Source organism: Elaeis guineensis, chromosome 1, assembly GCF_000442705.2.
Source record: "Elaeis guineensis isolate ETL-2024a chromosome 1, EG11, whole genome shotgun sequence".
Lineage (NCBI taxonomy): Eukaryota > Viridiplantae > Streptophyta > Magnoliopsida > Arecales > Arecaceae > Elaeis > Elaeis guineensis.
In genome coordinates, this window is record NC_025993.2 from 1,239,707 (window position 1) to 1,252,025 (window position 12,319).

The window sequence follows — 12,319 nt, forward strand, 5'->3', positions numbered from 1 at the left end:
TGAGGTCTGTACATAACTCATTTTGATTCCTTAATAAAGTTTGGTGGCTAATGTGGCAGATTGCCCACTAGTCTCCTTCTAATCACACAAAAAAAAAAAAAAAGAAAAAGAAAAGAAAAAAGAAAATGTGACTCACCTCCTCTAGTTAATGAAACCCCAGCTGATCACCATACATTATTCTGATCTAAGAATAATGATCAATGTTCTCAATGCCAATGACGTGGCTCATCTTGGTGGGTGGTAAAGACGAGGGACCGAAATCTCGATTTGCCTCAGGCAAGACGAAGATTTGAGTAAATAAAGAAAGATAAGATATATTGCCTTCTTAGGATATAGAGACTGAGATATCAAAATCCTGCTAATATACAAAACATGACATTATTTATCATTTTAAAACACTAATCTATGTAATAAACAGTTAAAAAACTAATTTGAAACTGTGAGACCCGGCCTACTTGACTAGGCTTGTCACAAGACTGGCCTAAGAAAGGAATGGAAACGAGGAAAGACCATCCTTTCCCTGTCCGACTCCGACTCATTCTCAACTTCATCGGAGGTTAAGAAATCCTAATCTTAGCTGCCTATAAATTCTCACACACCCTCGTTGATGCAATCCAACATTTGGCCGCTTTGGATTTTAAGGAGGTATTTGGTTAAAGGAAGTTAGGTTTTGGAATCAAAATGGGAATGGAAGATTCTTATTCCAACCATTTTGTTGGAAGAAATCCCATTCCATTTCCGATTCCAAAGTGGAATAGAAATGACTCAATCTACCTAAAACTCAATCCCAACTCTCCCTTAATATTTCAAATTTTTATTGGATTTCGGTTCTGGTCATGAACCAAATGCTACGAAGGATTGGCCATTCCGATTCCAATCCATTCTGATTTTCATTTCAATTTTGTTTCCGATCGTGAATCAAACACCCCCTAAGTGTTTTGGTTGAGGTTTTCTTGGGTTCCATTAGGACTTGTCACCGTACAAATCTTGAAATCTTACTGGAATCGTGGCGTCACTGCATCCCACCTCTCTAGCACCATCCTTGCTCTCATCCCTGCCTCCTGTGACTGTCATCAATGAAGTACTGTCTTGAGAAAATTGGGATTCAACTAATTTATCTCCCCTATTTCATGTTCTTTTTTTTGATTTTTTTCGACCACCGTCAGTCATGGTCATGGTCGAGGTTGTCTTCGTCGCCATTGTCGAACGTTACCACAGCCACCGGCCTCTTCATTGATGTGTTAGAGAGGAAGGGAGGGAAGAAGGGGAAAGTCCCCTATTTTGGAAAGAATAGGAGAAGAGAGTCATACCTCTCTCTAATCTTTCTCTATCTTTCTCTCTCTCTATTTAGATCTAGCGATGCAAAGAAGAAGATCCTAGATTTCCTTCCCATAGACCCAAATTGATCCAACTATGGACCGGATGGGCAACCACCCACTTTATCAACATTTATCTTGGCTTTCATCAAGCATCACCGAATCCATAATCAGAAACTTGATTTTTCCTATTGAGAGCATTATTATGTCATCCTTGCTTCAATTAGATGCTTGTTTTACAATCCCTTCAAATCTAACCAATCTATGCTGCTAGACATCACTACCTTTTCTTCTTTGGCTTTGGATCATGACTGACGGTGGTGAGATAGAAAAAATTAAAATTAGGAGTATCCCGAACATTAGAGTTTTAGAGTTCAAAAATTATCAATTAATTAATATTGTTGGTGGTTAATCAAGGATATGTTGGTTAATTGATGTTGAATTAATGGACTTGTTAATGTGCTCATGGACTATTAAATATTGTATCTGAATTTGTCGTCAGTATAAGTAAGAATTCTTAGGCATTGATCACACACACACATACATACAATATATATATATACATATATACATACATACCTACATACAATACACACATACACACACACACATACATACATACATACATACATATACACACACACACACACACATATACATGTATACATATATAACTATTTTGTGCATCAATGATTTTGCTCAATGTGTTTCTGATATATGTATATTATTTACATATTTCTTAATATATATAAGGCTATATATTTTATATATATTTATATATATATATATATATTAAAACTTAATATATATAATATATATATATATATATATATATATGAAGTTAATGTATCATATATTATTGATTTGGAGGGGTTGGTAGTGGTGTGCATCAAATTTTATAAAAGAATAGTATTGGATTATAATTCCTTGATAAGCATAAATTTGAATTATGATTGAATGATGGGTTCTGGTGTTTTAGACTAGCCATATTATTGATCCTTACTATAAGATGGAAATATGGCTTGGTAGTATACAGGACTAATCATTATATTATTATCCTGCCATGACCATAATATGACTGGGTAGTTTACAATTGACACTTGTAATCTTCTAAACTAGCTACTACTAGTGTCCCCCACAAGCTAGAAATATGATTGTGGTAGTTGAAGTTGAGTACTTATGTTCTTTGGACTAGCCATTGTCGGTATCCTACCATAGGTTGAAATATGATTATGATAGTCTATGGTATTAGTCACCATGTTGATGACTTCCATGGGTCTGAATGTGGTTATGACAGTCAAAGCCAAGCACCTAAGTATTATTGGATCCGATATATGATAATTTAAGATAACTGTTTGATATAATTTATTGTACAAAAAGATGTATTGCTAAGCATATTCTATGATCATATATTTGAGGCATGAAATTTATATGAATAATAGTTATTATGAAAAGATGACACCTTTAGTTCCACATCGGTTGTGAATCAAGAAAACTCTGATTATACAAGATCAGTTTTTTCTTCAACAAAATATCTTTTAAAAATAAAATGTAAAATTCATATATAAATTGATTGAAATAGACATACCTTATATGAGATGAAATAAAAAATCGCCCACCTATTATTCAAGCCACGAGTTCTTGGCCGTAATTATGCTAATATCTGAATGAGATATGAATCTCGAGAACGATGACGAACCGGTCCTACCCAGCTAGCTGTTGTTACCTTAAAGACTTTTCTACCTGTCTTGAGTTCTTCGCCAAAATCCAAATACATCCGCTCCCTTCAAATCGGTGGGTCGAGGCTGCGGCTAGTGGAGTATTATAATATTGCAACCTTTCATCAGGTACATTGAGCGTACCCATCCCCACGTTCCCTACCCCTCAAATTGGTAGGTTGGGGCTGTTTCTGTTATTTATTTATTTATTTATTTATTGACTTTGGAGGGTATCGATGAAACTGCTCCACTCCAAGAAGCCCTTCAGATTGTCAATTCACAGTTAAAGCTTTGTATGTAACCGTTATTGCTTCGTTGATATCTGCATCCGGTCATGGGCCCTTGGCCAATCAGTCTCCCACTTGATGTCTAACCTTGCTGGTATGTCAGAATTGCCATCCGAGTGCATCACTGGGACCCAAGCTTTATTGGGGACCGGATGAAGTCGATGTTACAACTTCAATATTATACTCTTTGCTTAGCTCTGAATTTGGGCTTCTTGCTCGAGGGAGAGCAGTAATTTGTGTCCTCGCACTCCCACTGTAGAAGTGCCTTCAAACTTAATCCATCTAAGCCTACATTTGGAGGCAGGTATACCAAACCTAAAGGTTCCCTCCAAAAAAAAAAAAAAAAAAAAAAGAAAAACACCGAAGGAAAGAGACAGGAAAAGAATCTCCGACTATCTAAAGAAGAGACAAGGGAAAGAGAAACAGATTCTTTCTCCAGAGAAGGGCGTAGAAAATTGATCGAGAACAGCCAAGGTGGCCTTCCCACCCCCACCACATACCATTATTCCATTCAACTCTCCGAGACTCCCCCAACGGCTGTCAAGCAATTTGGTTGGGTTTGAGCTGTAACCGTAAATCAGGAAATCCGAACGCGAATCCAATTCCAAGCTTCTTTCCTCACAATATTCATCACATGGTGATACCAATAGTTACCACGTTGGAAAGACGTGGTCAGCCAGTGGACTTCACACCAGCAACCATGTGGGCATGCGTTAGCTGGCTTTTTTAATGGTTTAGGTAGGCCCTTGGGCATGGTTGTTTTATTTTAATTTTTTTGTGTGCGGTAGCTAGAAGAGAAGAGGTAGCTGGGGGCTAGCTCTGCTTTGAAGCCCAAACCATATCAACAAAGGAACACCGACAGAAGCCATGTAGCATGTCATCTTCCATCAAAGAAGATGGCTCAAAATCCAGACCCCGAAGGAACATCATCTCCGTCTCCAGCGACGATGACAGCGTCCATCGACCGAACTCTCCATGCTATCGGTTTCGTGTACGAGCTCGTCTCGCCAAAAAAGGTTACGGGAAGGCTCAAGGTCACCAAAACATGCTGCCAGGTACAATTCTTCTGGATAATCCGTCCTCTCAGCTTTTGGACGTCTTGCTTTCCCCGCTACTTTTTGCCTTTGGAACCTATCTGTCTGTGCCGCTAGCTCTTGATGGTTGTGTTCATATGAAAAATAATAATAATCATCTCTGGTTTCATTCTATACATAATTGAAGTATCCTAAGTGAGTTTGTGGATCGATCGTGTCAGCCTTTTGATGTGCTGAACGGAGGAGTGTCGGCCCTCATCTCGGAAACCTTGGCCAGCTTGGGAGCCTACATGGCCTCTGGATTCCGGAGAGTCGCCGGGGTTCAGCTCTCCACCAACCATCTCAAGCCGCTCTGCTCGGCGAAGAAATAGAGGCAGAAGCCAGTCCCATCCAGGCGGGCAAAACCATCCAGGTAAACAAACAAGCTCTGCTTTGAATGAAGGCAATTGAGTTCAAATCCAATAGTCCAAGTAGTCCTTGTCTTCTATCAGAAAGAAAGAAAGGAAAAAAAAAAATAGTCCTCCTTGTCTTACCTTTCTCTGATTCAAAAGTCACATGAGAGGATAATTCTGTGATCGAGGGATCATGAAGTCATCCATGAGGTGGCCTCTGGATAGGATCGATTTTTGAGAGCTGGCACTGGTAATGGCAATGGCGGGCAAGGCACGTTGATTGCCTGGAAAACATTAGCCCCTATAGCTGGATTGAAGAAGACAGACTTCTCTCATAATAAAAAAAAACAAGATAGAGACACCACCTAAACAACACCTGCCTTTGAATTCCAGAAAGCCGGCTGCTTAATTCTGACCCAGGGATAGGAAGGAACCAAGACAAATAGGTCGGCCAGAAACCACTTTAGCCAGCATGAAGTAGGAAAACAAATCTAGCCATGTCTTGGAAGAAAATTCCTACCCCATAGTCCAACTTCAGGGTTAGTAAATCAAAAGTCTGGCAAGAATTTTTTTTTTTTTTTTTTTTTTTAGAAAAAAGACAGTTAACAGTCATATTTGCAATTTTAATTTCTTTTTATTTTGGAGAAGGACAAGATCATCACAATTGAAGGTAGAATCTGACTCCCAAATTGGATGCAGAGCAGGCCACCTGCGAATCCATCATTCAAACTAAAACAATGCACCCAGGTTGCTCGGAAATTATACCTATCATCACCAGAACCCCCAACCCACCTCACTGCAGCAGAGGAACTCATGGCATTATGGGAGGTTGCCATGGAACCCTCAAGACATGAGATGCTCTACCCGGTCTTCCCTTTTACCAACGCAACCCAAACCCAACAACCATGCACAACATACCATCATTATGTGTTTGTTCTACAAAAATGTCATGAGATGTCTATCTAGAGCCAGCAAGAGGAAAATGAAAGAGTAAAGGCACACTAAGAGACCATTGTTCATCTGGATTCACATTATCTCAACTGTGCTTGACCCTCCTCTTAATTCCTAAAATCTTTTCTTGTCCTAATGTTGGGATTGATGGTGATTATCATCCTAAATTTTAGATAATAGCTCAGGATTTTCTTCTTTTCTCGCAGAATTCAAACTTGTACTTCCTTTTTTTTTGTAGTTTCATGTGTTGAGAATTTGGAATCATGAATCATCCATTGGTGACGTTATCAACCAGAAAATCAACACCTTTAGTTTCTGTCATCATGAGTGTAATCTCCATATTATTACAATCTTGTGAATCAAATGCCTTCCAGGCAAAGAAATTTAACTCATCCTCATGTAGCATGAACGACAGAAGAATGCTAGGCAGATCACACACCTGATCTTGAAGCACTATTTCCAAGGAAATATAATCAGAATAATGAAGTATAAAGATGGCGATTTACATCTTGGTTTGCAAATCATTTTGCATTCCGAAAACATTGACAAATCTGGCTTATTTTAGGTGTGCATGAAAGAGTACATGACATTGTTATCGTCTCTCAACAAAGTTCTCTGCCAACAGGCCTTTGTTTGAAATGAAACACCTCTCCCTCTCACTCTCTTATAAGTTAGAACACTTCTTTTCTCATAAGTTTTTAAAAATTAAATGCCCATCATGACAAATCTACATAACAAACGAACCACAGAAGTATTAAGACAACCAAAACAATATCCATCAATTCCATGAAGGGACTCCTTTTCCTATTTACTCATGTCATAAGAAAACACTTTTGCTTCACAGTGCGCAAGAAAATTAGCTGACTCATTGTATTCTCAACAGATAGCATGTAGAGAGAGATCACTCTTGGGCACTTTTGTCAGATTAGTCAGTGCAGGCATTCTCTTTACCACAGTAAGCCAGCAAGAATTATAAATTTTATGTCATTTGATACATAATTGAATGGAATTTCATTCTCTCATCCAAAAAAAAAAAAAGGAACCAACTTTTAAGCGAGAGCATCTACTCCAAGCAAAGAAGGAAAGATTCAAGGGTTATGTTAAAGATGTCTTGTAATACTTTAAATATCACAGAAAAATCTTTGAAGAGAATTTGAAGGATGGGACTCATATAGAAATCATCTAATGACTATGTCATTAAGTAGGTCAGACAAGGTGATTTGAACAGTTCTCAAAATCTAGCTAATAGCCACCTCAGATGGTCTCTTCTTGAAGAAAGTAGTCCAATCCACTTCTTGCCTGAGTCTTCTTTTGCCTCAATCACAAGGATATCAGAAGATCTGGTGACTCTTCATAAGGAAATACTTTCTAGAATCAGATAACCTGCCCAAGCTCATCTCATAATTTAACTTTTTCACCTTACCAATTAAAATCCTCAACCTCCATTAAAACCCTCTCCACCAACTGCAAAAGCTTTCACCTTCTTTAACATTATCTTCTCGATTCCTTCGTAACATTGTTGTTGACATAGAAGATGGTGCTACATCTCCAGTATGTAAACAACATTTGTAAAGAAAAGACTCAGATTACTAGCTTTCAAATTGCCAAGGACAAGGTCCACCATACCTAGCTAGTGTTAAATCTCATGCAAACCTTGGAAGTCCCACTAACCACTTCCCAAAAGATGTTTAATTGCATATTTACTATGTTATCTAGGATTTTCATTGCCAGATTAGAAAAGAAACAAGAAATTTGGTGACTTAAAGTGGGTTGCTCTTATCATCTCAGTCTGCAGCCCAAGAAGCACCAACTCATTCTCGGCATACATTGTTTACGATAGAGAGCACCACATTGTTTATGATAGAGAGCACCATCTCATTCTCAATATACATAGTTTACAATAGTTTTTACCTCCTGCTCTTGTTTACAGAAAACCTTGGGTCAACACCAAAACGGAGATCTAAATATTTAAAGAGCAGTGCACCAAACAACTTAAGCAACACCTTAATGTTGTCTCCACTAAATTTTTCACCTCATCACAAAGCTGTTATGAAGTTGGCCTTCAGCTACAAGACCATCTCATAATGGTGAAGGGAAGTGTCTACATATAGTTGATGTCATTTCCAGCAAAATGAGAATATCATCTGCAAACTCATGTGCGAGATGCAGCACCTTATTCTCGACATGAGCACCTTACTCAAAAAGTTGCCGGCTTATATTCTTATAGTAAAAAAATGGCCAGACAATTTCTGATTTAATCTTGCTCATGTCTTCCACCCACATTCTACGCATCTTAGTTCTTCTTAAGTAGATGGCGTTGCTACAAGAAAATGTTATACCACAGAAGAACATGGTATTTCCAACTTGCTCGACTAGAAGGTCATTAACAAGAAAGATATTGTTTTTGAACATACAAGATTGTTTTCAACAGTTTGATGAGTGAAGAGATCTACAGTTATTGAATCGCAGCTCTTTGAGTGTCATGTTATTAGTTTCATTATGAGTTTTGCTTCAATCACCACAAGATGTAAAACATAAAAAAAGAAATCATATTTTGATGGTTCGCAAGGATTTAAATACCAACTGTCTATATGGTGCACCATCCCAAATGTTGGGACAGGATGAGTTGGGAAAAGGTCTTAGGATGGGATGGGATATCCACCATCTCAAGTATCAATACACGAAGCATCCCATTCCATGGCATTTAAAACTTTGATTGTTTGCAAGAAGAAAATTATCAAATCAGCCTGATTTTTATCAAGACAATCCTAAACTTTTATTTCTGTTGATTAGTCTATGTTAAATGATGCTATGTTAACATGACAATTAATTTTGGATAGGTATGGGAGGTGCAGATCCGAAAGAGTGATCCTTCAACCACAGGGAGAAAAGTACTTCTGTCAACATCTAGGGTTACTCTAATATGTAATCAACAAGCATCAGAGAACATGAAGAGCTATGAAGAGACTGTAAAGAAGTATGCCAAGCTATGAAACATATACTTGATCATGAATGTTCTCCAAACTATGACAGATCAGCACTTGTTACAAACATCTTACTATTATAACTTAAAATTTCCCATTTTGACTCCACTGCATGGTTCAACTCTATATATTCATTTACTTCTGAAATAGAGTTCCAATGCCTCACCTTTCTTCCTTTTCCTCATCACATTTATTGCATCAAAAGAATCTCACAAAAACCGTGGATTCCTGTCCTCTTTAGTCCTCCAAAAGCCACAAATTTGTATTAATTTATTTTATTTTTCTCTTATTTTGTAAATTTTATCGGCTGTTTTCCCGAAACTCAAAAACTTGAAGATAACTATTAAAACCGTTGAAACGGCTGAAATTGAAACACTACCCAAATGACTGAAACTGAAAAAGGTTTTAAAACCTTGGTCCTAAATATTAGGGGTTAGTTCTATCAATCCTTATTCGTTGAGCCTTCCCATTATGGACTAGCTCTAATGTTACTACTTTCTACAAGAATTTGAAATTCAATCCAACTTTTGCTTGCTCGGACACACTTTAATTCCCAAATATTACTCATGTTGTTTTTTTTTCCATATCATGGTCAAGGTAAAGAGAATATGCTATCAAAAGAAAAGAACTAGGAAGAAAAATTCTAAAGGTTCCATGAATAAAACAATGTTAACTTTTAGCACATAATTTTCCTAAGACAAATAGCAGAGACAAAGCCTTGAATGAAAGCAAACTAAACAATTCCATTAATATAAACGTAGATGAAACATGAACTAAGCTCAACTTCAAGAGTCTATACCGAATATGTGGTTTTACTTAACCACATTCTTCTGGCAATATCACTAAGAGTTGTCCAAGAAATAATAGTAAGCAAATGAAGTTATCAATTGCTGGATTAATTTTCTCATGATGCTATATCACAAAAGCCCATTGATGTCACTGTCAGATTCAAGTATAAGAAGACCAGTATTTGTCTGGTGCAATTCATGATCAGGTTTGAACCAAGTCAGCTATGCTATGGTGTTGTCACATGCTTATGTCAAAAAAATCTTAAATTGAATCAATCGAAAAGCATAGTTTTACCATAGCCGCCTCAAGAATGGATTTCTCATAGTTGATTTCCTTATTTTCAAGTTGTAAACAATTTCTGACACTGCATTTGCAAACTTCTGTACCTCTGATATGTTTCAAAGCCAACGAAACCCTTTACATGTTACCACACTTCCCATCAAAGACAACTAACAGTCTTCTTCTCTTCCTGCCAGTATTGAAATGAAATTAAATAATATAGAAACATGGTATACCACAATGTGTCACAAATTTGCCAGATATTTTAAGTATATTTCCAAAATATAACAGGTTGAACTATCTTCTTCCTGTTTTTAGAAAAAAAGGGGCCCAGAGAACATATCAGTATTCTTGTACCAAAAAAAAAAGAAAACATATCAGTATTCCAGTCATTTAATCTACAGATGAAACCTGACTGATATTAATCCATATTCCAGAACACAAAATGTGTTCATGGAATCTGTGAAATCAGATTGAAATGTATACTGACTCTGTGTCCTGATCACAATTTCAGCTTTAGACCTAGAGTATTTGCAAACTCCAATACACTTGAATCTAGGAGGGAGATCAGTTTATTATTGGATTACTTCTTCCCCCACAAGCTCGATTTATTTGTTCTAACTTTCTTTCCATGTTGGTTTCCTGATATTCTTTGCCTTCAAAACATAATGAAGAAAGGGAAAAGTTATCTGGATTAAGTAGATATACATTTTGAACTTTGAAGTAATTACAGGAAACACTGACCGGAGAAGCTTACCTTAGATTGTTAAATTGGCAAGTTAAATCGTTAATCTGCAAGCCAGACATCTTTAATGAAGACAAGGATCCAGGTACTTCTTCTGATACTACTTTGGACAAGAAACACTGAGCAGAGAAGCTTACATTAGATTGTTAAATTGGCAAATTAAATCATTAATCTCCAAGCCAGACATCTTCAATGAAGACAAGGTTCCAGGTACTTCTTCTGCTACTACTTTGGACAGTTTATCCACTGAAACTGCCAACCTTCTAAAGGCCTGGCCATGGAATTATTAGGATCACTACAAAAAATTAACAATATTAAAATAAATCAACATAAAGGCATTTAAATTAAGAAGGTCTTCTTGCACTCAGGGCTGGAAGAGAAATGAATGCCAATGAGAAAAAAGATCCCATAGCCTGCATAGTAAACAATTCTTTTCCCAAGATAAATTCTCGCTAATTCAACTCAAGTAAGAACATAGACTCAAAAACAAGCAAGGATTTTGTCAGATACATAGAGAAGTTCAAAACAACTAAAAACTAATTGTACAATATGGATATATAAGGATTCATGACTTAGTGATCTAGATAGTTATTCCAAGGCTAAAGGTTTTTCCGATATTTGAGCCTTCAAATGCTATATTCATACTCTCTCCTTGCCACCGATATCGATTGTATAAATTAGAAACATATGCAATGAAGAAAATGACTACACTCTGTTGCTTAAGCAGTGATTTTATATCGCTAAAACAGTAAAGAAAATAGCTTCCATCAAATTCTGAACTGCTTGGACAATCTACATTGTCCGTGTAATTCCAACCAACAGCTTCAGCAATAACCCATGAAACAATTATGAAGATGAAAGAAATCCCTTTCGAAATCCCTGCTTCCTATTTGTTAGGTTATTACAGTAAAGAAGCTGGCTTGCGGTGTTTTAGAAACATAGTGAGACGTTGCCGACCCAACTGGTATGGAATTAAGACTTAGTTGAGTCGAGTTGATCTCCAGAATGTAAGATAACAGTTCACAGCAAGATTTACCGCAAAATCATCTAATAACAGGAGCCAATTGTCCTAAAAAGCACGCATTTTTATTCAGGAAGAAAGGGAACAATCGCATTTTCGCTCTTCTCTCGTCGGAATTATCGAGAAGTCGTATATTAGGGCAAAGAGATGTGGATGGGTACCGCCGAGATCACGAAAAGAAGGGAGAGAAGCCCTAATCTGGATCACGGCGGAGCCCTAGATTGGTCACGAGGGGTGGGGGAGAGAATTGGGCGACGAGGATCAGATTCGAGTGGTGCGACGCCAGAGCTCTTGGGTTGCCATCTCAGGTCTTGAGAGAGAACCTGGTAGGGATGGGAGATCTCCGGCAAGCGAGCGTCGGCGGCGGATGTTGCAGCGTGGAAGGGGACGAGAGGGGCGCCGGAAATTACCGATCGAGGAGAGAGGTTTCAAATAACGGCCGTTATAACCGTTGTGTTGACTAATTATCTGACATTTTTCAAAAAAGTTATTTTTTAAAAATTTAATTATTTTAAAATTTAAGATTTTTTAAAATTTTTATTTTTATTTTAATTTTAATCCGTTAGAATCAAATTTTCAAATTTTTATAATATTATAATTTTTCTCTTGAGTATTGTTACCATCTGACGATCATGATGAAAATGTCACGTGCTATGATGTAATATATAATGAAAACTAATATAAATTTTAAATATTTTTTTTCTTTTTTTTTTTTTAACTAGAATTTTTATTTCCAATTTGATTACTTTCTCTTCATCGCTATCTCTTCTAAAACTCCACGCCTTCGATACCACCATCGGCAC

At 37.1% G+C, this 12,319-nt stretch overlaps 1 protein-coding gene across 1 annotated transcript; it reads left to right on the forward strand.

Moving 5' to 3' along the window:
• Positions 1–4,069: 4,069 nt before the first annotated feature.
• On the forward strand, positions 4,070–8,790 carry LOC105035507 (1,4-dihydroxy-2-naphthoyl-CoA thioesterase 1). Its single transcript, XM_010911084.2, is given in 4 exon segments — positions 4,070–4,376; positions 4,577–4,706; positions 4,709–4,767; positions 8,539–8,790. Coding segments are annotated over 4 exon segments (501 nt in total). The 5' UTR covers positions 4,070–4,217; the 3' UTR covers positions 8,692–8,790.
• The last annotated feature ends 3,529 nt before the right edge of the window (positions 8,791–12,319 follow it).